We start from the raw sequence: 23553 nt of genomic DNA, 5'->3' as shown, positions 1-23553 counted from the left end.
AGGAGTAAATGATTGAAATTTGGAGAAAAAACGAAGCGTTAACAATTTTTTTAATAGAGTTGTTAATAATGTGTTTGTCCACCGCGATTATCTATACACTCCCCAACACGTCTCGGCATTGATGCAATAAGATGGTCTATTTCTTCTTGAGGGATACTATCCCAAGCTACCTGTACTTCATGTCTCAGAGCCGCCAAAGTCCTTGGGGGCTGAGGTAAATTTCCAAGCCTTCTACCCATGATGTTCCAAACATGCTCTATGGGCGAAAGATCGGGGGATCTAGACGGCCATGACAAAAGATTCACATGAGTCGCTTCGAAAAAGTTTAAACTAACTCTGACAACATGAGGTCGGGCATTATCTTGCTGAAATATTGGATTCTCGAGCCGGTTAAGGTAAGAGAGAACATATCGCTCCACTATTTCTTGAAGGTAACGCAGCGCTGTCATGTTACCTCGAATAAAGACTAAAAGTGACCTACTTGCATGTGCAATAGCACCCCATACCATAACGCCTACTGTCCGGTCTACATGATGCTCAACATCAAACTGAGGTTCACGTTTCTCTCCCCGACGTCGTCTTACCCTTCTTCGGCCATCATGTGCACCCAAGGAGAATTGAGATTCATCAGAAAAGACGACCTGATACCATTCCACATTCCAATGTTGACGTTCTCTGCACCACTGTAATCGTTGCCGGCGATGCTCAACCGTAACACAAGATGCAGTCCTTATCTAACCTAACCTAACCACTCATCAACCTAAGATTGAGTTGTCGCCAATCGGTCTTTAATGGCCATAAGTCTTAGACGTCGATCTTGAACTTCATTTGTGCCCCTTCGACGTCCGGTACCTACTCTTTTTAGGTTTTGGGCATTATCAAACCACGCATGACAACATCTCATAACAGTAGTTCTATTTCTGTTCGTACGGTAAGCGATTTCTCGAAATGACAACCCCGCCTCCCGTAGACCAATAATTCGACCTCTTTCAAATTCACTTAGCTGGCGATAAATTCCGCGCACACGTGCTCTAGGCATTTTAACAACAACAAAACATCGACTTTGGATCTCCTCGAACAGCTGGTTTGTTGTAAAAACTTAAAAAACTTGCAAAAAACGACTAAAATATTTAAGTAACAAAAATTATTAACATGGAAAAACCTTCACTATTTTTTTCTTCAAATTCAATCAGTTACTCCTTGCTACACTATCTATGTTTCACCAAAAGAAATTTTATATTTAGACAGCTCCTTCTGGGTGATGGAGTTTCTTTGTCAGTTAGTATATAAGTCCGATCGAGTTCCACTTGATGGCGTTATAAAGATGAGGTTTCGTACAACAAAAACTATTCTGACAGTTTTGTGACTAGTTAACTCAGTTTAGTTTGATGCGCGTCAAAGATGGACACTAGCAAAGAGAAAATGCGCTATATTTTACAGTTTTTCTTCGATAAGGCGGCTGAAAATATACATAGTGTTTACGGTCGTGATACTGTAACAGCCAATCACGCGCAATTTTGGTTGTCGGTTATGTTCCGGTAATTTCGAAGTCAAAGATGCACCACGCACTGGAAGGCCAGTTGTCGAAAATGTCGATGAAATCATGGACATTGTCGAGTCCGGTCATCACTGTTTTGATAACCCAAGAGCCAAAGATCGCACAAAAAACCGTTTGGAACCATTCGCATAAGACTGGTCTCAAGAAGGAACTCGATGTATGGGTCCCACAAGACTTAACGCTAAAAAGCGGATGACGATCCTCACGAAATTTTGTATGCATGTTGTTTCTTTTATTTTGCAACTAATTTCAAAAATGCAGTTCGATCGGATGGCTATTTCTTCAATTCCTAAACCATCGAGAGGATTTCACCCATAAACGAACTTGATAACCTTATTCTATTTCATTTTATTATCGTTCAAATGTGATTAGGAAAATGATGGCAGTTTAACAACTACTTACCGAGTAACTAAACACACTGTTTAACCAAAAAGTTCGATAATCACTCTGCTAACATAGACATTTGTGATGCTAATATCTTTCTGATAATGGGAAAATATTCATAAAGACTTTTTTAATGAATTCATGAGACCCTTCCATATTGGAATCGTTGTTTTAATACAGCCATAATAATACCAAGTTCTCTTTCGAATAATCGAACAGAGCTCTTCGATAAATTCATCGAAACTCGGTTTTAAAAACTGTGTTTTCGCATGAATGAGGTGCAAAACCATCTATATCTTTTGACTATCCAGTCTGTCAATGAGGGAACCTACAGAAATATGAGTATTACTTCCAATAAAATAAACCGGAAATGGCGAAAATATTAGGGATATAAAAATGATAGCAATTTTAGTGCGACTTTACTAAGGCTTTACTAAATAATGCTGTTTCTTTGTTTACGTTTCGGACGTGCATTGAATGAAATCTGATAAAAATTGAAATGTGTGAGTTTCAGAACGGTTGATCAAATGTAATTATATCGTTTTTGCCGATAGAAGATGATTGAGGTTTGAGAGCGATAGTTCTGAACGTTCTTGATATGATACTTTTTCGGGAACCCATTATTTTCTCTTTATGAAGAAGTAAAAACTTGGATCGCTTCAAAAGATGACCAGTTTTTTCAACGCGGGATTCGTACGCTGCCCGAAAGATGGGAATAAAAGTAGTGGCCAGCGATGGACAATACTTTGAATCATAAAATGAAATGTATAACCAGTTTTTTACAATAAAGCCTCGAATTTCGAAAAAACGGCAGAAGCAAAGTTGTATAACCATGTTAAATATATCATTCCTATTGGAAAACCCTCCATTAATATGCAGACGTGATTGGTAGAATCACTTATCGACGTGTTCAGTAATCCAGAAAGCTGGGTAGTGCTAAAAAATTTTAAATCTTATTCTAACTATGAGAATGTTGGTACAACACTAGAATAACAAAGTGATTTGCCTTGCTTCATTTCCCAATAGTGAAAAATCATCATAGTTCAAAAATCATCGATATTTAAAAAAGTACGGTTTGACAATATTTGAACACAAACAATAAAAAGTTGTGTCGAAGTTAGATGAAAAAGAAGAAGCATTCTTTCTAGTCCTATCATATATCATTCAGTCTAATCAAACTTGTGTACTAAGAACTGTTCTACCTACTTGAAATACGTGAATATCCCAACAGCTACAGACAAACTTATGAGGCCAAAGGTGTATCCCACAAAATATATGCTAGTTTCAACGTCTGGTGGTACATTAAAAATTTCTTTACAAGCTGAATAATTTGACTTGGTCCAGGTGCCGTTCCACATGCAAAATCTAGAAGCGTTTTCTGGAAGCAACAAATTATTGTGGGTCTTTAATCGACAAGGATAAATTCTGTGATTTTATCGGTAAGCATAAAGAAAATTTAAGCTGCATATTTTGCCTTTTCATTATCTTATCAAGCGAAGTTGTAAAAAGATTATGTCAACTTCATTTTCCGAATTGAATGGTAAAGAAAAGCTCCGATGCTTTGAAGCTTCAAAGGATACTTTAACGTAACTTGAAGAAAGCTTTTGGCATTTATTATGAAAGTAGCACCAAGATTTTCAAATTTTCAAATGTTATGAAACGGATACAGCTTTAAAGTCAACACTAAAGGAGAATCTTTAAAAAACCTGTTTTGACAAAAAGGAGGATTATGGCATTGTTTATAAAACCGACCACAAGCTAGCAAATTCGAGGAACTGTAACTTACAAACTATGGCATAATCCCATTGAGTGATTTGTTTTAACAAAAAGAAGGTTTATAATATTGATTATAAAAACAGCCAAAGACTAGCAAATTAAAGGAACTTCAACTTAAAGCCTGTATCATAACGTAATGAAAAAAAATTAACTTTGAAATAGCCTTTTTGCAAGAACCTGTTTCAACAAAAAAGAAAGTCTTGACATTGATTATAAAACTGCGCCCAAGAATTTGCCAATTATATGAAGTTGAACCTGCAGGCAGTGATTAAACTCCATGAAACGGAATGAACAAAGTGAACTTCATAAAGATCTTTTTTGAAGGAAACTTTTTCAGAACCCTTATGCTTAAACATAAGGTGTGCTTTTGGCACTGATTATGATACAAGCTGTAACACTTGAGTATTCGAGGAAGCTTCAACTTACAGGCAGTGGTTTTCGCCTGTGAATTGAGTTGAACTTAAGAGTATACTTCAAAAGTGTCCTTTTTAAAAATCTTCCTTCACATAAAAACTTTTGTAGAGTATTATACAACTGGTCGTAAGATCTGCGTATTGTGGATTTCTAACAAACAGGTGCTAACTTAGTACCAAAGGAAATTATGGTACTTTAAAAGATAATTCAAAGGAGGCTTTTTCAAAAAGCTCCCTTCTCGAAAAGGCTTCCATCATTGATCTTATAACTAAAGGTAAGACCTGCGTTTTAACAAACAGGCAGGTGCTTATAGTATTCATGGAAATGATGGTAAGTAAACTTTAAAGGAGACTTCTTCAAAAAGCCTCCTTAACTCAAAGAAAGCTGGCCGTAAAGTTGAGTCGACTCACGGCTATCGTCGTATCTGATGAAGTTCAGCTCGGCGAAGCACCTTATCACCGCAGTAGTGTTCACAGGCGTCGGAGGCCAGCAGGCCACCGGGTCGGCCATGGGTCCGCAGAATCCCAGCGTCGAAAGCTCCCGCGTCATCGCCAGCGTCTCGTTGGCGTACAATTCCTCACAGCCTGTCTGGTTGACAGCGGCTACGTAGTCCACCAGGTCGACAGTGGCGTTGGATGGGTAGTCCATGGCGTCGGGACGCAGCATCTCGGCCGAGGTGGCGTCTGATGGTCCTTCGAGTCCGGATAAGTCGTTGCCCATGACTGGCGGTCAGTTCAGGTGGTGGCGCGTCATTTTCCGATGTTGTCGGCTCGTTCGGTTTGGCTGTAATGAAGGTAATTGGTTATGAGTGAGTGCACATGGGAATTATTCATGTTTGGGTATCGCAAGGTTGGGGAGATAGCTGTGAAAAAAGTTCGAGGAAAACGCTGACATGTATCGTGCGCCAATTGGAGAGACCATACAACTATTGTATGTAATGAATGAGATGTGATTTTTGAGGTCATTGTTGTCGGTTAGTTGTACACTGTGTATCATTTTTTTGACATTTCTAATGTCATTTGTGTTCAGTAGGTTATGCCACTTAATTATGAAAAGATACCTTCTTCAACAACGTTTGGAAATTGGTGAATTGTTTTATCAGAATCAGTTCACAAATGTTGGAGTTCTTTTTGAATCCTAACAAAATTGAACTGGTTCGAGAACTGAAGGTATTAGATCAGAATAAATATCGTTCATTTCATTATTTAGGTCTTTAACAACTTTAAAATGGGGAACAATTTTATCGAAAAATTTGATTGAGTGATGAAGCTCATTTTTGGTTGAATGGTTATGGAAACAAACAAAATTTGGACGAAAATCTACACGAAACTGTTGAGATACTGTATGGTGTTCAATTCATGGTGTCGGAGTCATTGGTCTATATTTCTTTGAAGAAAATGGTGGAAGATTAACAGTCAATGGAGAAAGATACAGAACAATGTTAAATACAATTTTTTTTTTCTGCTGTTGTTGAGATTACTCTTGAGGATATATGGTTTCAACAAGATGGTGTCACCTGCCACACAGACACCTTGACAATCGATTGATACAAAACGAAATTTGGTGATGAAATTATTGAAATTATCTCAAGAAATTGTCTAATCAATTTTCCAATTGATTATAATGAAAGCACTGACGTGAAATCCATAGCTTTTGAGCGCTCGTTCATTAAATCAATATGCGTCAATAAACAGGCTATCAAAAGCTCCTTACTTCATGGCAATGTATTTTTCATTTTTTTTAGTATTTGGTTTCAACCATAGATTAATAAACAAAGATAGAGGAAGTACGCAATTTTTACATGCCCCCAACATGGTTAGATTACGTTGTCGGATTGTGAAATATTTTCAAATCGACAATTTTACTATATCTTTATGAATGTATATTACATTGAATGAAATATATTTATTTGAGTGATTACCGATTAAATATGCAAATTTGAATATTTGGAATCCGATATTTTTCCTAGTTGTCGAATTTATAATAAGCAGAATATTCATTATTTTCTGTATCTACCTACTGAAATCCAAGGTTTGGCAACTTTTGCTCTCCTAGTGTCATCGGTGGTTTCACGACGTTTGGCGCGCTTGAAGTTTGTATTCTGAATTCCTGATATATTTAGGTATTTATTTCAATATATTTTGACTCAATATGAAACGTTTATTCACTATGGAACATAAGAAGTGCGTTCTTTGTGGAGAAACTCGCGAATTGAGTGAAATATCGTATCACTGATATGTTTTCATTTCCGCGCGCTTCATATAAAATTTGACAGTTCATGTTGGGGACAAAATTTGCTTACTGAAAATGACATATGCTCCCTCTATCTATGTTTATTACCCTGATGTTTCAACTAATCCTAAAACGTAAACCGTGAAAATTGGGACATTTCGATCAAGTCTGTTTTTGTGTGGGTGGTGTATGTGCTGACATGGCAGCCAATTAAAACGGAATGTATGATTGGACCCGTTTCCAGGAACTCATAAGAGACTTTCCGAATGTTGTCCACCAAACGCACGATAAAAACTTTATTAGGTGCAATGAGTGTGTGGAAATGGATCAGATGGTGAAAACTTATAACGAGATCGCAGATTATCTCGTTTTCGTGATAAGTTCACAACCGGCCAAAAATATTGAATTTATTTTCACACGTGTTTTTGTTTTTCATAATATTTTATTATGAAAGATGTTTTGAGCAGATGTTTGAATGATATTGAATGAAACATTCTGTAACTCAGACTGAAGAAACACTTTTTATTTTCATATTTTATGCTCCGAAGTCTATAATAATTGAAATATTTAGAATAATGTAAAGTTGTTGTTGTTATAAAAAGGTTGTCATGTCTTTCAGAGGTGGATGATTCCTGAATCAATTCAATTTACTCAGATTTTGAAAGGAATTCGAAGGTTTTTATACAGGGTGTTCCTTAATTGGAGGTTCAAACGAAAATGATAGATTCCTAGGATAATTTCAAAAAAATCTTATTTTTTCGATAATATGTCTCTTTTGCGAACTACGTCGATATTTTTTACGAGGAAACTTTTCTCGAAACTCGAAAATTTCATTCTATACAGCTTGTAAAATAGAAAATGAGAGATTTCTTAGATACTTTTGAGAAGAAGAGAAGAAATTCTCTAAACATAAGCCCGCAAACGCTTTGTTTTCGAGATACAGCGTGTTTCTTGTAGTCCTCCTTTCTTGTGATGATTATACCAGTTCATCGAATCTTTATTAACCTCCGCTACCGATTGGTTAAATAAGTACCAAAACTTATAATTAATTTATTCATAACAGCTGACTAACTCGATCTTTATAATAATTTCGATTTTCCTGGGGATTACTAGAGAAATATTTGAAAATATTTTCTCGAAATAGCAGATATGATAAAACTAACGGGTGTTTTTTTTCGAGGTATATAACTTTAAATTGGCACTTCTGTTCGAGATGACAACCGATTCAACAGCTGTCAAGTGATTTATTCTTAGTTTGGTTTGGCAATTCATCATAAATAGATTCACGCCTGAACAATGCTTGCAAAAAGTGCAATTTTATTTCGAAAATAATGGTTCTGTGCGGAATACGTATCGCGCACTACGTCCATTTTATTTTGTTTAGCGCTGAAGCGCACTTCTGGTTGAATAGCTACGTCAACAAACAAAACTGCCGCATTTGGCGTGAAGCTAATCCTCAAGTGTATGTCGAAACACCGTTACATCCAGAAAAACTGACTGTTTGGTGCGCTTTATGGGCTGGTGGAATCATTGGTCCGTACTTCTTCAAAAACGATGATGGCCAGAACATTACACTCAATGGTGATCGGTATAGAGCCATGATTACTAACTTTTTCATTCCTGAATTGAACAACCATGATGTCCAGGAGCTGTGATTCCAACAAGACGGCGCAACATGTCACACATCTCGTGCCACAATCGATTTATTGAAAGACACGTTTGGTGACCGCCTAATTTCACGTTTTGGACCTGTGAATTGGCCTCCAAGATCTTGTGATTTAACACCGCTAGACTACTTTCTGTGGGGCTATGTAAAGTCATTGGTCTATGCGGATAAGCCACAAGCCCTTGACCATTTGGAAGACAACATTCGCCGTGTTATTGCCGATATACGGCCACAATTGTGGAAAAAGTCATCGAAAATTGGACGTCCAGATTGGACTACATCCGAGCCAGCCGTGGCGGTCATATGCCAGAAATCATATTTAAAATGTAATGCCACAAGATTATCTTGCGGATGAATAAAATTCATGTCAATCGAATAATCCATCGTTGTTTTATTGCAATTTAAAGTTCTATAGCTCTAAAAAAACACCCTTTACTGGTTAGTTCCGATACTTATTGAGTAAAATGTCACAAAACGTCTCCAATTGCCTGACTTTATGCTAATTCTAGCTTCTAAAAAAAGCAACAACTGTTTCCTAATCGATATTGATTTCCGGATCTTGTATAGCTTTTCGCCATATATTTTATACGTACCTCCGACAAGAGATAACATCACCCTACATTAAAGTTTATATACCTTACGTGTCTGCATATAAAACTCGGAAAAATTTGGTATTCTAAGCAGGCCGACAAATTCCGATGTTTTGAAGACGAAACCCAGCTGACAAGATGAATAACATCCAGGTTGATTCAATTACGCAAGTTCTCAAAGTGGCCTACTTGAATAATGAAATAATTCCAGAGAGACTCTCTAAATAATTCATCTCAAAGGTACATTAAATCACGTGAGATAAGTTGATCCAGCGTTTAACCAAAGGAGAAATGAATAATGCCTACTATTATTCTTACCTTAAGCCTCTCGATGGCAAGGATCGAACAACACGAAAAACTAAAAGTTCGCGAGATTGGAAACCAACGAAATTTACGATGTTTTGAGGAATGGTTTTCGATGCGTTACTCCTTATTTCTTGTTGGAGAGAATAAATAATAATTTCGTTTTAAAAGCAGTCTCGCTATCTCTCACATCAAACAATATATTGTTTGCCTTCGCTACTACATCCATATATTTTACCATCGTCAAATAAACAGTCTTAACATTCCGTTATGAGATTACTTCACACTTTTCAAAGAAATTAGGTGCTACAGAACGAAGACGTACGGTTGAAAGGATGTTTTCGAATACACAGGACGAAGTTTATTTTTCAGATGATGGGAAATTTTAACTGTGAAATGAATATTTTATGATGTGTTATCATATCGTCACTCTATGATGGTGTGTCAGATATATTTCATATTAGATTTGATTCCCTGGTGTTTTGCCTTGCAAAATTGTGGATCGGATTTTCAGGGTGGTTTTTCAGCGCTCGTGTATCGAACAGAGCGATAACTCTCGAGCGAAAAATCTACATGGGCGTACAACTTTGCTTCCACCGTTTTTTTTCCGAAATTTGAGCCTTTATTGTAAAAGACTAGTTACACATTTATGATTCAAAGTATTGTCCATCGCTGGCCACTACTTTCTCCCATCTTTCGGGCACCGTATGAATCCCGCGTTGAAAAAACTGGTTATCTTTTGAAGCGACCCACGAATTGATCCAATTTTTTCCTTCTTTGTAAGACCGGAAGTGCTGGCCAGCCAGACCAGGTGCCATTGATCGAAACAAGTGATAGTCCGAGGGAGCAACGTCTCGAGAATACGGCGGGTGGGGAAGCACTTCCTATTTCAACGTTTCCAAGTATGTCTTGACCACTTTCGCAACATGAGGTCGAGCATTGTCATGCTGTAAAATCACTTAATCATGTCTCTCGTTGTATTGCGGCGTTTGTCTTTCAATGCTCGGCTCAAACGCATTAATTGCGTTCGATGATGACCGGCTGTGATTGTTTCAGTCGGTTTTAACAACTCAGAATACACTGCGCAGAGTTGGTACCACCAAATACTGAGTATGACCTTGGAACCGTGAATCCCAATGATCCTGTCAATTCTTGTTGCGTTTGACACGAGTCTTGATCAAGTAATGCCTCCAATTCTGCATCTTCGAAAACCTTCTCTCTTCCACCGCCATGCTAGTCTTCTACGTCGAAATTATGTGCTTGAAGCGTTGAAACCACTCTCGGTACGTTCTTCGAATAATAGCGGCCTCACCATAGGTATTCGAGAGCATTCGATGAACCTCAGCCGCAGAGTTCTTCATTTTAAGGCGTGTGGGGTATGACTACCCATTTTAACATTTACAAGTATGTCTTGACCACCTTCGCAACATGAGGTTGAGCATTGTCATACTGTAAAATATCTTTATTATGTCTCTCGTGCGGTGGTTTGTCTTTCAATGCTCGGCTCACCTCTGATTGTTTCAGTCGGTTTTAACAACTCATAATACACTATTCGGTTTGGCTATCGACGTGAAAGTATGACCTGGATATTCCCAGGATTTTCTGCACTTGGTATTATCGTTATTAACCCATTTTCCGTCTCCAGTTACAATACGATGCAGAAATCCCTTCCGTCTTTGCCTTGCAAGAAGCTGTTCAAAAGTAAACAAACGCCTTTCAACATCTCTCGGCTTCAACTCGTACGGCATCCAACTTCCTTGTTTCTGAATAATTCCCATGACTTTCCTGCCAATTCTTGTTGCCTTTGACACGTGTCTTGATCAAGTAATGCCTTCAATTCTACATCTTCGAAAACGTTCTTTCTTCCACTACCCTACTGGTCTTTGACGTTAAAATCACCGTTCTTCAAGCGTTGAAACCACTCTCGGCAGGTTTTTTCTCTAACTTCACCATAGGTATTTGAGAGCATTCGCTTAGCCTCAGCCGCAGATTTGTTCATATTAAAGCAGAAAATTAAAGCCTCTTGCAAATGACGCGAATTTGACAAAAAGCAATTAGACATAATGTCTCTGTCCAGCCGAATCTGGCGTCACAATACTCAATATAAATGTACCTGCATCAGTGTAACAACCATATTTCGTGGTACTTGTGCATACATCTTTCTCATTCATAAGATTCTCAGAAAGATACAATAGAGAATATCTTTTCCCTACCCTAATAAGTGTGCAGGTACCATGATACCATTGCGCAGGCATACAACTTAGAGAATAAGAAAAGGAAGAAGAAATTCACGGTGTACTTACAATATGATTTTATGTTTGAAACCCAGGTATAAAACTGAGAAAAGGAGAGTTCAGGGAGCAAGTTACGAGTTATAGTTGAGTTAGTAGATTGTTCAAGAAGGATGTTTCCAAGTGCTGTATCACAATAAAGTTCTCGTCTGTCGTCCATCAGTGTTTCAATAATGCCACAAATTTCATTAGTAATGGCATAGTTTTCACTTGTGAAATATTTAAAGATGACAATTGTCCAGATAGCTCCGGCTATTCAAAATTAAACCTTTTATTGAAAACCCCTTTATGTAGATCGCAAAATCAAAATTGAGCAGAATTAATCGTTTGATACTATTTCAGACCCAAAATTGGTCAAAACGGTAGTGTTTAGTTCCTCACAAAGCAATCTCAAAAAAAAAAAGGGTCAATTGAAAATATTGATATTATCTACATCGGACAACCCTTGACATATATTGATTGAGTAGACGGCAGAGTCAGTCTGAGACGAACTAAAAGCCTTCTAACTCTATTAGCCGGGTACAAGATTCGATTACGTACAAAATTTCTGCAGGATTTGATGGCAGAGGCTATCTCACGTATCAGAAAATTCATCATTGTACTCAAGAGAGCTGAATTGCCAATATGCGGAAACCAAATTACATTTTCAGAGGAAAATTTCGTACCCCGCCCCTGAGCCAATAACGCTATGTGCTATGACGACATCAGTAAAAGAAAGTTTTCGGAAGTTTTTATTACCTGTTAAATTGACGTATGGAAATGTAGGGAGTTTGGAAATAGGAACGAATTTCAAGCGTTTTTTTTTACATTTTGGCGTGTAGGCGAAATCGAAATCGAATTTTAGGTTTTCGTCAAGTTGAATGCCACATGACGTTTCTAACAATGGTTCCTTGTTATCGTAGAGTTTTTGAAATTTATTACTTTATCTGATTGGTGCCTTGATTTTAAGCCTTTAAAATTCAATAATTGTGTGAGTTTTTGTACCAAATTTCATACAAATGTAATAGATGTATGTAACGGGTGTTTTTTTCAAGGTATATAACTTTAAGTTGGCATCACTGTTCAAGATGGCCACCGATTCAACAGCTGTCAAGTGATTTATTCTCAGTTTGGTTTGGCAATTCATCATGAATAGACTCACGCCTGAACAACGCTTGCAAATAGTGCAATTTTATTTCGAAAATTATGGTTCTGTGCGAACCATTCATAAGCGAATTTTGTTTAACGATGAAGCGCACTTCTGGTTGAATGGTTACGTCAACAAACAAAACTGCCGCATTTGGAGTGAAGCTAATCCTCAAGTGTATGAACGATGATGGCCAGAATGTTACAGTCAATGGTGATCGGTATAGAGCCATGACTACTAACTTTTTCATTCCTGAATTGAACAACCATGATGTCCAGGAGCTGTGGTTCCAACAAGACGGCGCAACATGTCACACAGCTCGTGCCACAATCGATTTATTGAAAGACACATTTGGTGACCGCCTAATTTCACGTTTTGGACCTGTGAATTGGCCTCCAAGATCTTGTGATTTAACACCGCTAGACTACTTTCTGTGGGGCTATGTAAAGTCATAGGTCTATGCGGATAAGCCACAAACCCTTGACCTTTTGGAAGACAACATTCGCCGTGTTATTGCCGATATACGGCCATAAATGTTGGAAAAAGTCATCGAAAATTAGACGTCCAGGTTGGACTACATCCGAGCCAGCCGTGGCGGTCATATGCCAGAAATCAGATTTAAAATGTAATGCCACAAGATTATCTTGCGAATAAATAGAATTCATGTCAATTGAATAAGTCATTTCACCTTTAAAATAAGAGAACAGTGTTCTGTTCTCTTATTTTACTTGATTAAGGTATTTCTATATACTTAAAAAATTATGAAAACATTCTGCCAAAACCTTCACATTATGATATATTTTTATGTTATACATACAGATACGATTTCTCTTGAAATGTAATTCCAAAACTGGCAAAACCATGCTTTCGGAAAGAAAACCAAAATGAAAACAATGAAATTGAGGAAAATAACTCACTCATATGGTGTTCCTATATTGAAGGCATATAAGAAAATTAGACATTCCTTGAATAATTTCAAGGAAAAAAAAATCCTATAAATAAGGGCTCGCAAACGCTTTGTTTTCGAGATACAAGGTGTTTCTTGTAGTCCTACTTTTTTGGGAGGATTATACTAGTTTATCGAATCTTTATTAATATTCGCAACAGATTGTTTAAATAAGTAGCAGATATATATTTATGATAATTTGGATTCTCCTAAGGATTACTAGAGAATTATTTGAAATTTTTTTCGCGAAATCGGTAGCAGATACAATAAAACCACAAGAAACCAAAAAGCGTAGTACTGATCCAAAGTTCCTTATTACATTTTTTCAAACTACCAGAGGTCCATCAAAAAAAGTTCTGGAGGAAAGAAGCAGGCACTGTTCTAGGAAAAAAATCACCCTATTGATTTGCATTCAAAATTATCGATGCAAAAATTAAGTTAAATATCCTATAGGAAGGTCCTATGAGAAAAAACTCAGAGTTTAACACCCTGTATCTTGAAAACAAAGCGTTTACGAGCCCATGTTCATAGGACTTTTTTTTCTTAAATTCATCCGAGGAATCTGTCATTTTCATTTGTACGTACTTGCAATTTAGGAACACCTTGTATATTAAGTTCTCTGGTCACCAAGGAAACAAAAAGCTCATGATTGAATGAGCGCTCAAAGTCTCCATAATCCAAGACAGATCTTTTTTCAATTTTTTAATCTACATTACTCAAGGCGTAAACTATAAAAACTTACAAGGACTTCAAGTTTCTTCATCCCAAAAGATTTCCAAGAATCACGATCGAAAACAACAAACCCAAACAAATTCTTCGACTACGCTAAATTAAAAAAAAAAAAAATCAGACATCGAGATGAAGACCGTACAAAACAGACGACAATCGTTAAAGCCATGCTTTCGGAAAGAAAACCCAAAATTAAAACAATGAAATTCAAGGGTGAACTCACTCAAATCGACATCGTGATTTCCCAAGGGGGCGAAATTATTGGTCAGCAGAAGTCTCTCGGCCAGATTCAGCCCTTACCGATCGGCGACGTTGGCGGCACTGCTTCGACAGCGGGGTGGAAGCAGGGTCGAATTGGAGCATTCCTCCCAATTTTTGCGCATTCGGAAACAGGAACTCCCGAATGTGCAACCCCGCTCTCCCGGACTTTGGAAGTGTCAAGATATTAATAACAGTTCATATCATACGGCTTTCCTGAGAAGTACGAATTTTCTGTACACTTGGCAACATAGTTTTTTTTTCAAGAATGTTCGAGTGACTGGCAGTGGGGAGTGGAAAGTTTATAGCCGAACTTAATCAAATAAAAGAGACATTGAGAAAAAAATTTCAGAGATATTGGATTTCAGTAAAATTATGAGTTTTATATACACTTGGCAACATCGTAATTTTTTTCAAGAAAGTTTAATTGACTAGCTGTGGAAAGTGGCAAGTTTGTAGCCGAACTATAACCACAAATAAGAGATATTGAGAATGCCGGAAAATTTCTAATTTTCCGTACACTAGACAATGTGTTTTTTAAGTTCGATTTTCCTGTAAGCCTGGTGTTTTTTTTATTCAATTCGATTGCCTACCTATGCGATGAGTCAAGTTTTATATTCGTCTGTTAACACAAAAAAATTCAAGAAATATTGGAATTTCTGGAAAATTATGAATTTCATATACATTTGGCAACATCTTAATTTTTTTCAAGACAGTTTGATTGACTAGCTGTGAAAGGAGGCAAGTTTGTAGCCAAACTTAACCCCACAAAAGAGACATTGAGAATTCCGGAAAATTACTAATTTTCCGTACTCTAGACAACGTTGTTTTTCAAGTTTGATTCTCGTACACCTGGTATTTTTTTTCAATTCGATTGACTACCTATGCGATGAGCCAGATTTCATATTCGAATGTTACCTCAAAAATGAAATTCCAGAGATATTGGAATTTCTGGAAAATTATGAATCCACTTGGCAACATCATATTTTTTTTTTATTAATATCCTTTGGAAGGAGACAAGTGTAATACCCGAACTGTAACTACACACAAAAGAAATTTGGAATTCTGGCTAAATTAAGAATTTTCCGTACATTTGACAACTTCGCTTTAAAGTAAGTTTGATTTCAGGAAATTCTGGAAAATTTCAGATTGTACGTACACTTGGCGATGTCACAATTTTTGGGAAGATAATTTAATTGATCATCTCTGAGATACGCTGATTTCCGTACAGAAGAAACAAAAAACATTTCAAAAATATCCAAAAATTTCGGGAAAGCTCAAAGAACTTTCAGAATTCACGTAAACCCAGGGCCGTAGCCAGGGGGGGGCATTATGGGGCAATGCCCTACCTTTAATTTTCAATGCCCTACCTTAAAAAATAGTAACAATTTAAATAATATTCAAAGGAAATTTCATTATGTGACGTGAGGAAAAAATTATCACTCGCAAATCAATTCTGAATTAATCACGAGTTGTTAGAGATTGCGAACTACATCAATAGAGTGCACCGTGGTCATTGTATATATACAGCACGCTGTATTTTCAGAAGCACCTCATGTGCTTATTTTCTTGATTCCGCACATAGATGGCATTTGAAGTATGTATGGGACCTGTACTGGAATATACGCCCCTTGGTAGGGGGATCCCCATATAACCCAAAATAGAGTTTAGCGAAATAATTGTTTGTTTATTGAAGTGAAGTGAAGTGTTGATTGACTCATTTAGCGATGGATATAAGGACTTTCTTTACCAAAAAACGAAGAGTTGAAGAGGGAATTCATCACGATGAACCCCATTGCTCAAAACCCACTCCTAGTTCTATGGAAACTAGTTTGGCAAAACAGGTTGGTAGAAATAGAATTAACTATGGTATTCCTTCGGATATTGCACGAATCGGAGAACCGATAAAACAAATTATTTTAAATATATATCCCAAAGAAAATAATAGGGCCTTTGTTGCGGATTGGTTTAAGCGATATAAATGGTTGCAGTATTCGGTCGAGAGAGATGCTGCTTTTTGCTATCCTTGTCAACAATTTTTACCCCATGGAAGCAAACAAAGTTCTTATACTTCCACAGGATTCAGAAACTGGAAAAATGCCAGTGATACAAGAACTGGGTTTCCAAAACATGAGAAATCAATTCCTCATACACAAGCCATGGCGATGTGGCAAGACAAACTACGCAGAATATCTACAGGTAGCAGTGTCGAAACTTTGATAAATCATGAAGTTTTAGAAAAAAACCGGTATTACATGAAATCAATTGTTGAAGTTATACAATTTTTAGTTGTCAACGAGTTAGCTTTGCGAGGAAATTATGTTTTGGAGGAAAAAAAAGAACAAGGATTATTTCAGAATTTATTTGAATACACGTGCATGAAAGATCCGAATTTGAAGGAGGCTTTCAGCCATATACCACAAAATGCGACATATCATTCACCGGAAATTCAAAACCAAATAATTCAAGCAATGGTTCAAGTAGTACAGAACTCCATTGTCAAAGATATCAAGGAATCTGACGTGAATTGGTTCACTCTAATGGAAGATGGAACGAGGGATAAGAATAATCGTGAAAATATTGCTATAGCAATACGTTACGTTAAGGATGGAATCGTCAATGAGTCGTTGCTGACAGTTACAACAACTGAACATCTTGATGCAGCAACATTTACCGAATTAACTTTAAACACTCTTACGAAAAATGGCATTGATCTCTCCCGTATGCTAAGCCAATGCTATGATGGAGCAAGTGTTATGAGCGGAAAAGTTTCAGGAGTTGCGACTAGAATAGAGAATCAATTGGGCCGAAAAATTCCTTATGTCCACTGTTATAACCACCGCTTACATTTAATAGTTATCAGGACTATCTCTGAAATGACTTTCATCCGTTTATTTTTTGATCAATGCATCATGTTACATGAGTTCTTTCATCATGGAAAAATAGCTGCAATGTATGGTGGAAAAATAATTGGCAGATTACTCGAACAACGTTGGTCAGGACACTTGGCGGTTACAAAAGTTGTAAACGATAATTATTCAGAGATTTTGCTAACTTTAGATAAAATGAAAAATGACAGATTCAATGGTGACGACGTTGCCAAGAGTGTCGGCATCAAAAAAATTATGCTTAATTTGGAATTCCGAATGGCTATGGTTGTGGCCAAAAAAATACTATCCATGCTTCAGCCTGCAGATGCAAGTTTACAAGCCCGAAGCGCAGGATTGAAAGACGCCCTAATAATCATAAATTGCGTCCAAAATGAAATCACAAAATTGAGAACAGATGAAATGTATCATCAAATTTTGGAAGAAGCTAAATCTATGACAAGCATTGATTCTGAAAATAGGACTCACACCCAAAAAAGGCAAGTCAGAAGATCTAATCGCATGGATGACTACTTGATGTTTGACTCTTCCTGTTCCTCAACGAAACAAAATGAAGAAGATCAACCATTTAAATCTGAGTATTTCGAAACATTGGACATACTAGTTGCTGAATTACAGAGAAGGTTTTCAGACAACGATGATCTGTTAAATTCTGTAGCGAGTCTCGATGAGTTGGATGTGAACAAAATGGAACCTTTGAAAAATTTAGGTGAGTGTAAGGCAATTAACAAAATGATGTTGCTGCTTCTAAAATATTACGCTTGTTTATTCATATTCAATTCACAATTTAAATTAACTTTTCAGGTATAACAATTCCATCAAATGAAGAGGCTACAGTGGTTAAAGCTTATTTGAGTCGTCGTGAGGATAAAACAGAAGACATAGTGCAAGTTTTGTACAGACAGCGAGAGGCTTTCAAAGATACATATGAACTCTTTGCATCTGTGGCGACCATAGGATGTAGCACTGCTGTTTGTGAATCTACTTTTTCAACCTTAACTGCAATCAATAGACCTCAGAGGCTGTCAATGAGTCACGAAAGAATGGCAGGCATGGTATTTCTGGCCTTTGAAAAGAGAAGGACTCAGTCTGTTGATCTGAATGAAGTCCTTCGCATATTTAATAATATGACAAATCGAAGGATTCAGCTGTTTTGAGGAAGTTTTTTATCATCATTATATTAATCACAACATGTTGAAAGAAATAATATAAACTGAAGAAATAAATATTTTTATATATACATACTACCATACACTCAAAAGTAGGTACGATGAAAATTGATTCATCAGATCACATCGAGTACAATTTTTTACTTCTGCCCTACCTGTAACCTTCATTGCCCTACCTTAAATTCATTTCTAGCTACGGCCCTGCGTAAACCTGGTATTTTTTCTAATTAAATTCGATTGACTACCTATGCGATGGGGCAAGATTCATTTTCAAATATAAAATATAACCACAAAAAAAAATTTGAGATATTGGAATTTTTGGAAAACGACAACGTCGTATTATTTTTGGGGAAATCTAAATTGTTCATCCTTGCTTGTGAAGGAAGATTCACATATTTTGGGAAATACTGATAATTTCAGAGATTTCGGAAAATTACGAATTTTCCGTATACTTGGCAACGTCGCCTTTTTTAAGGATAGTTGATCGTCTAGCTATTAGAGAAAAAATGATTAGAACTCGAACTGTTACCTCACAGACGAGAAAATATTTTTTCGCAGATAATGCATTTGTCATCTTTGCAGATAAAACAAGAAAATCCTAAAAGAAACACTAGATTTCGGAAAAAATAAGAAAATCGTTCCTACATTTTCACTAATTCCATTATGTTTTTTGATAATCTTTTAAATTGATAGCTAAAGAACTATAATTTATGATTAATGAATATATTTAATGGACTGAAAAAAGCCGGAAAACCCTAAATAAAATCGGAAACAATTCAACTGTTTTCTATTAATTTCAGCAGGCGTTTGTAAAATCGGCAATTTACATGCCATATTTTAGCTAGATAAGATCCTCTACAGCATCTAAGATTCCAAATCATTGGAAATTCTGAATATCTCCATTATTTTGTTAGACGTGGCAACGTCGGAATTTTTCAAAGAAAATATTAATTTTTATTTCAAGAGATACCATTACGTTTGACATACTACTGAAAGAAGTCTCTTCAAATTTCATTTTATTAAGCTTGCATTACGTAAACTTTAGCATTCAACGAAATAGTAGTTTCCTTTGAAACTTGAATCTTCAGTACCGTTTCAGAGTGTTTTTCGTGAAGAAACTCCAGATTTCTTGTTAAAATAGGCTCGCTTCACTTGATATGCACCCAGATTCCAGGATGAAAAATAATGACCTCTGGGACTCGAACCTACGTCCTTTGTATAAAGCCAGCCACAGATGTAAACCAATAAATCGTATTCAGAACATAGAAACATATTAAACTAAATGTCACTTTCAAAAAAATTATTTTGGCCCTTTTTTTCTTACTACTGGATATGATGGTTGCTCAAAAAAACTCCGAATTATTGAAATTATTCCATGTTATATAACTTGCTAGTTGTGGATTTAGATATTTTCGTTTTTGTCGGTTGGTAACACTTGTTACCCTGACGAATTTTAGAACTTCAGCGATCAAGAAACAACACAAATTTTCGTTTAAATTATCTCGTGTCAAAAATTGTATCTTGTAATTCAAAAACTACACAAAATGTCTACAAAAAGAGTGAGTATCAAAATAATTTTTTAAGTGGATGATATTTTTATCATTCACGTCATCGTTCATCCATGTTATGAAAATTTTTTAGGTGGTTGAAGATGAAAAAATTGAAAAACCTGCAATTAATATCAGTAGTACCTATTCCGAATCCTTGGTATTTTTTCTCAATTCCTTCGCAACTCAACTCCTCCATTAACTCATAAAATTTTATTTCAGGAAATTAAGCTTCAAGAAGTAAAAAACAAGTTGGAAAATTGGAAAGAAATAATATTACCCCTTTATAAAATCCTTATTTGGGAAAAGCAATGGCATCCATTCGCTGTTGCTGGAGGTATTTGATCTCTTCTGTCGCCCCTTAAAAGACAGACCTATTCCTCTGATTAATTTTGAAATTGTAACAACTTTCAAACGAACATTATGGTGTTTGACTTTTTATACATAATTTTTTTTATAAGTGGATAACTACATGCTCTAATCTTTATCTTAATGATTATCAATTCCTGAGTGAATAGGATCCTTTTAAGAGGTCCTTTATTTTTCCAATTAAGAATAACTTTAGTTGCATTAACAATTTTTCAGTTTCTACTGCAATCTTCTTATTCATATGGCTCACAGATATGAGTGTGTTAACTACTTTTTCATTGCTGGGTTTATTTGCAACTCTCTGTGATTATTTAGTACCAATTATTTCAACTTCTTTTATTAAACCTGATTCTTGGACACCTCAAAAAGAAGCATTGTATGATACAATATGTGGAGAAATTTTAATCATCAAGATGAAACTTGAACTTGATTGCTCGATGTACTGTAGAATGAGAGAAAGTCATCCAAAAATGGTAGGATAATATACTTATTATCCTGGACAATTGAAATTTTAAGTGGATTTTTAGTATTTTGCAGTGACAACCTTTGCTCTTGGAATATTGGCTTGGTTTGGAAATCTTTTCAACAATCTGCTGATAGCACATCTTTTTGTAACGTCAATATTACTTCTACCTGGCGCTGAGCGTACCAAAGTTTACACTCACATGCATGAAATACAGAATAAAATATTCAAAGAATACGTTAACCCGAGGTTCCAGGTGAAAAAAGAAGAGTAGAATATGCCAAAGTTTTGTTTTCTAACCAAGGGGGCAATTATTATTGTGATTTTAATTGATTGGCTCAACTAAATAAGATTATTTATGATGGAAAAAGAGACTGAATGTAGTTTTGTATTGTGTGTACTTGAATAAATATTTCTATTGATGTTTTTCATTAAATTGTTTTACCAATGATTTTTTTTTGTTCCTTTAAAGATCTTATGTAATACTAAACAGGATAGAAAGGAAAGTACAAAATATAGAATAAGTGTCTGATTTCATACTCATTTGAACAAATTTATTTTAATATGTATTGAAGAAATGTTTACTTTTTGGTTGATATTAATGCAGTTCTTTTCCAAACCCCTCGAGGGGTAATATGCTCGGCCTTTGGCTATGTTCTTCTAATACTGCTCAGAGAATTTTAGATTTCTTAAAAACAATTTGAAGTATTTTCAACTAAAATTTTTCTCCAACTATTAGTAGTATTCAGTCAGATAAAAAAAAACTATTATATCATAAAACGAACAGAAATATAAACATTTTGAATTAAAAATAAAATGACAGTTATTATAAAACATTTTTTAATAATGGAGAGTAATTAAGAATGTAAAATCTAAAGAAGCTAAAAAAACAACAAAACTGTGTAGCAAAACAAAAAGTGGAAATATAATTGTCATTTTTTTTTTTATTTAAAGTATTTTATAAAACTGTGGTTTTCAATGGAAATTTCTTTTCCTATATCATATGCTCCAGGTAATTGCTCACAAATTTTTTTGGAAGCAGTTTAAATAATAATAATGATAGAACAGATCAGTACCAAGGCTAGTTTATTTTTATTATTCAATTTTTTTTTTATAAATTAATTCCTTACTTAATATATTCTTGTTTATAGAGTAATTAATCAAATTTCTACATATTTTGTCAGAAAATAATTCTGCAAAAAAAGATAAACTAAAGATTCTTATAGTAATTTATTTAAAAAAAAAAGGCAACATTTCAATCTGCACCACACATGTACAGGGAGTCTAACGTATTCGTAATCTTTTTACCAATTAAAATTCAGAAAAAAAAATTGTTGCAAACGTGTACTTGTCATAAAAAAGATTCCTTAAATAAAGGTTTACTTTTCTAATAAAATTTTTACAAACATATCTGTTATACGCACAATCTTAAAAATTTGCATTGAGAATCGAATTAAGTTTACAAGTACTCAATATTGACCAAAATATTTCAAAAATGAAGTAAAATGAAACTCTTGTTAATCACATTCTCATAAAGTCTTACTCTACACAAACACAACAATCTACTTCATTTCTTTCGTGTAAGCTTCCAATTCGGCATCTAACTCCTCTGCAGTTGGCTGTTTCTTTGGCGTTCTAGTGTTACGACCACCTCTAGCAGGTCTTCCTGTAAAACAAAATATAAAAATCAGTAAGATCCATAATTGTAGTCAGTCAATAATATAAATCATTTATTATTGAATAGTTTTGAAACTAACCTCCTCTATTACTAGCTCTTGTTCTTCCTCCACCAGAATTCCTAGGACTCCTACTCTGGAACTTTTGCGGTGAGGGACCATTCCTTCTAACTGGTGAAGGAATCTCTGAAGTGGTCAGTTGAATATTCATAGCTCTTCCATCTAAAGGCACTCCGTTGTATTGCTTCATGGCTTTGATGGCATCACTCCTCCTCTCAAAAATTACATCGGCTGTTCCTAACGATCTAGCTGATCTATCATAGTGCACTGCAGCACTCTTGAGCGGTCCAAATTCGGCGAATAGTTCTTGAATGTCAGAATCAGATACTCCAAAATCTAAGTTTGAGACCAACAGTTTTGTTGGTCCCATATTAGCTTGGACCATTGCTCGGGCAGCGGCCAATTTTCTTGGTCCGTACCCTTCAAACAGATCATGCTTCCATGCACTGTTTACATCTCCCTAAAGAAACAATTGCTTGTTGTGAAATCGTCGAGTGAAAATCCAACTATGTTATGGTCCAATTGGATCGTTCCACTTGAAAAAATTCAAGATTAAAAACAAATATTAAAATTCATTTACCCGATTGTAGGATCGAGTGATTCCTCCACGACCTCTTCCTCTCTGAACACCTGAACCTCCGGCAGAACTAGAATTACGGAAATTTCTTCTAGGAGGTCCACCTCCAGTTTTTGTACCACGTCCACCTCCTCGGCCTCTCCTTCCCCCAGTATTTCCTCCACGACGTGGTTTGTTAGATTTTATTATTTCATCCAAGCTCATTTCTATTTTATCCACCATTTTGTCAAATTTATAGCTTCACTGATTGATGAAGAAAGTCGAAATCTTTACAGATCGTAAGATTCACGCAATATGCTTAAATAAATTGAATTCAAAACACTTATACTCCACTGAAATAATTTTCATAAGAAAATGGCTTCACTTCAAGAACATAAACTAAATATAGCCTACTTACGCTAATCTATGGTCTTACTTTCACGCAAGCCGCCAGTCATAGAACAATATTGCAAATGCTAACTTCTTCTTTTAATGGCCTCTCATATTTTAAATAATTTCATTAATTTCATAATAAGAAAAAGGATTGCATCG

At 35.8% G+C, this 23553-nt stretch overlaps 4 protein-coding genes across 8 annotated transcripts in view; 2 read left to right on the top strand and 2 right to left on the bottom strand.

Moving 5' to 3' along the window:
* LOC123680518 (diuretic hormone receptor-like) overlaps positions 1-14385 on the bottom strand; it is a 34551-nt gene extending 20166 nt beyond the window's left edge. The window contains exons 1-3 of one of the 4 annotated variants that reach the window (XM_045618458.1): positions 14239-14385; positions 4543-4915; positions 3149-3320 (exon numbers count right to left, since the gene is read on the bottom strand). In XM_045618458.1, the coding sequence (XP_045474414.1) occupies positions 3149-3320; positions 4543-4852 (482 nt within the window). In that variant the 5' untranslated portion in view covers positions 4853-4915; positions 14239-14385. Of the gene's footprint in view, positions 1-3148; positions 3321-4542; positions 4916-8938; positions 9167-14238 lie in introns of those variants that run through there. The other 3 variants (XM_045618457.1, XM_045618460.1, XM_045618459.1) reach the window with 3 other exon arrangements.
* A 1198-nt stretch (positions 14386-15583) lies between these two features.
* LOC123680606 (zinc finger MYM-type protein 1-like) lies at positions 15584-18401 on the top strand. Its single transcript, XM_045618590.1, has 2 exons — positions 15584-17870; positions 17966-18401. Exons 1-2 carry the CDS (start codon positions 16001-16003, stop codon positions 18316-18318), a joined length of 2223 nt encoding a protein of 740 aa, XP_045474546.1. The 5' UTR covers positions 15584-16000; the 3' UTR covers positions 18319-18401.
* Positions 18402-19674: 1273 nt separating this feature from the next.
* Positions 19675-21131, top strand: LOC123680650 (ADP-ribosylation factor-like protein 6-interacting protein 1). 2 transcript variants are annotated; one of them, XM_045618647.1, is made up of 5 exons: positions 19675-19889; positions 19972-20037; positions 20100-20214; positions 20463-20719; positions 20774-21131. In XM_045618647.1, exons 1-5 carry the CDS (start codon positions 19875-19877, stop codon positions 20981-20983), a joined length of 663 nt encoding a protein of 220 aa, XP_045474603.1. In that variant the 5' UTR covers positions 19675-19874; the 3' UTR covers positions 20984-21131. The 2 variants fall into 2 exon arrangements, with proteins under 2 accessions (XP_045474603.1, XP_045474604.1); XM_045618648.1 differs by lacking the exon at positions 19972-20037.
* A 647-nt stretch (positions 21132-21778) lies between these two features.
* Positions 21779-23412, bottom strand: LOC123680108 (THO complex subunit 4). The gene is made up of 3 exons (XM_045617805.1): positions 23026-23412; positions 22467-22905; positions 21779-22375 (listed from the first exon to the last, which is right to left on the bottom strand). Exons 1-3 carry the CDS (start codon positions 23242-23244, stop codon positions 22272-22274), a joined length of 762 nt encoding a protein of 253 aa, XP_045473761.1. The 5' UTR covers positions 23245-23412; the 3' UTR covers positions 21779-22271.
* Between the last annotated feature and the right edge of the window lie 141 nt (positions 23413-23553).

Source organism: Harmonia axyridis, chromosome 5 (genome assembly GCF_914767665.1).
Source record: "Harmonia axyridis chromosome 5, icHarAxyr1.1, whole genome shotgun sequence".
NCBI lineage: Eukaryota > Metazoa > Arthropoda > Insecta > Coleoptera > Coccinellidae > Harmonia > Harmonia axyridis.
Note: the sequence above shows the minus strand (reverse complement) of the source record. Positions and strands in the feature narration are given on the sequence as shown.

Excerpts from the sequence above, each read along its gene's own strand:
- LOC123680108 (XM_045617805.1), bottom strand. The coding sequence starts at position 23,244 with ATGGTGGATAAAATAGAAATGAGCTTGGATGAAATAATAAAATCTAAC. Across the intron at positions 22,906-23,025 it reads TCACTCGATCCTACAATCGG|GGAGATGTAAACAGTGCATG; the intron begins GTAAATGAATTT and ends TTGTTTCTTTAG. Across the intron at positions 22,376-22,466 it reads AAGAGCTAGTAATAGAGGAG|GAAGACCTGCTAGAGGTGGT; the intron begins GTTAGTTTCAAA and ends TTTGTTTTACAG.
- LOC123680606 (XM_045618590.1), top strand. The coding sequence starts at position 16,001 with ATGGATATAAGGACTTTCTTTACCAAAAAACGAAGAGTTGAAGAGGGA. Across the intron at positions 17,871-17,965 it reads GGAACCTTTGAAAAATTTAG|GTATAACAATTCCATCAAAT; the intron begins GTGAGTGTAAGG and ends TTAACTTTTCAG.
- LOC123680650 (XM_045618647.1), top strand. Across the intron at positions 20,038-20,099 it reads GTACCTATTCCGAATCCTTG|GAAATTAAGCTTCAAGAAGT; the intron begins GTATTTTTTCTC and ends ATTTTATTTCAG. Across the intron at positions 20,215-20,462 it reads TCCATTCGCTGTTGCTGGAG|TTTCTACTGCAATCTTCTTA; the intron begins GTATTTGATCTC and ends ACAATTTTTCAG.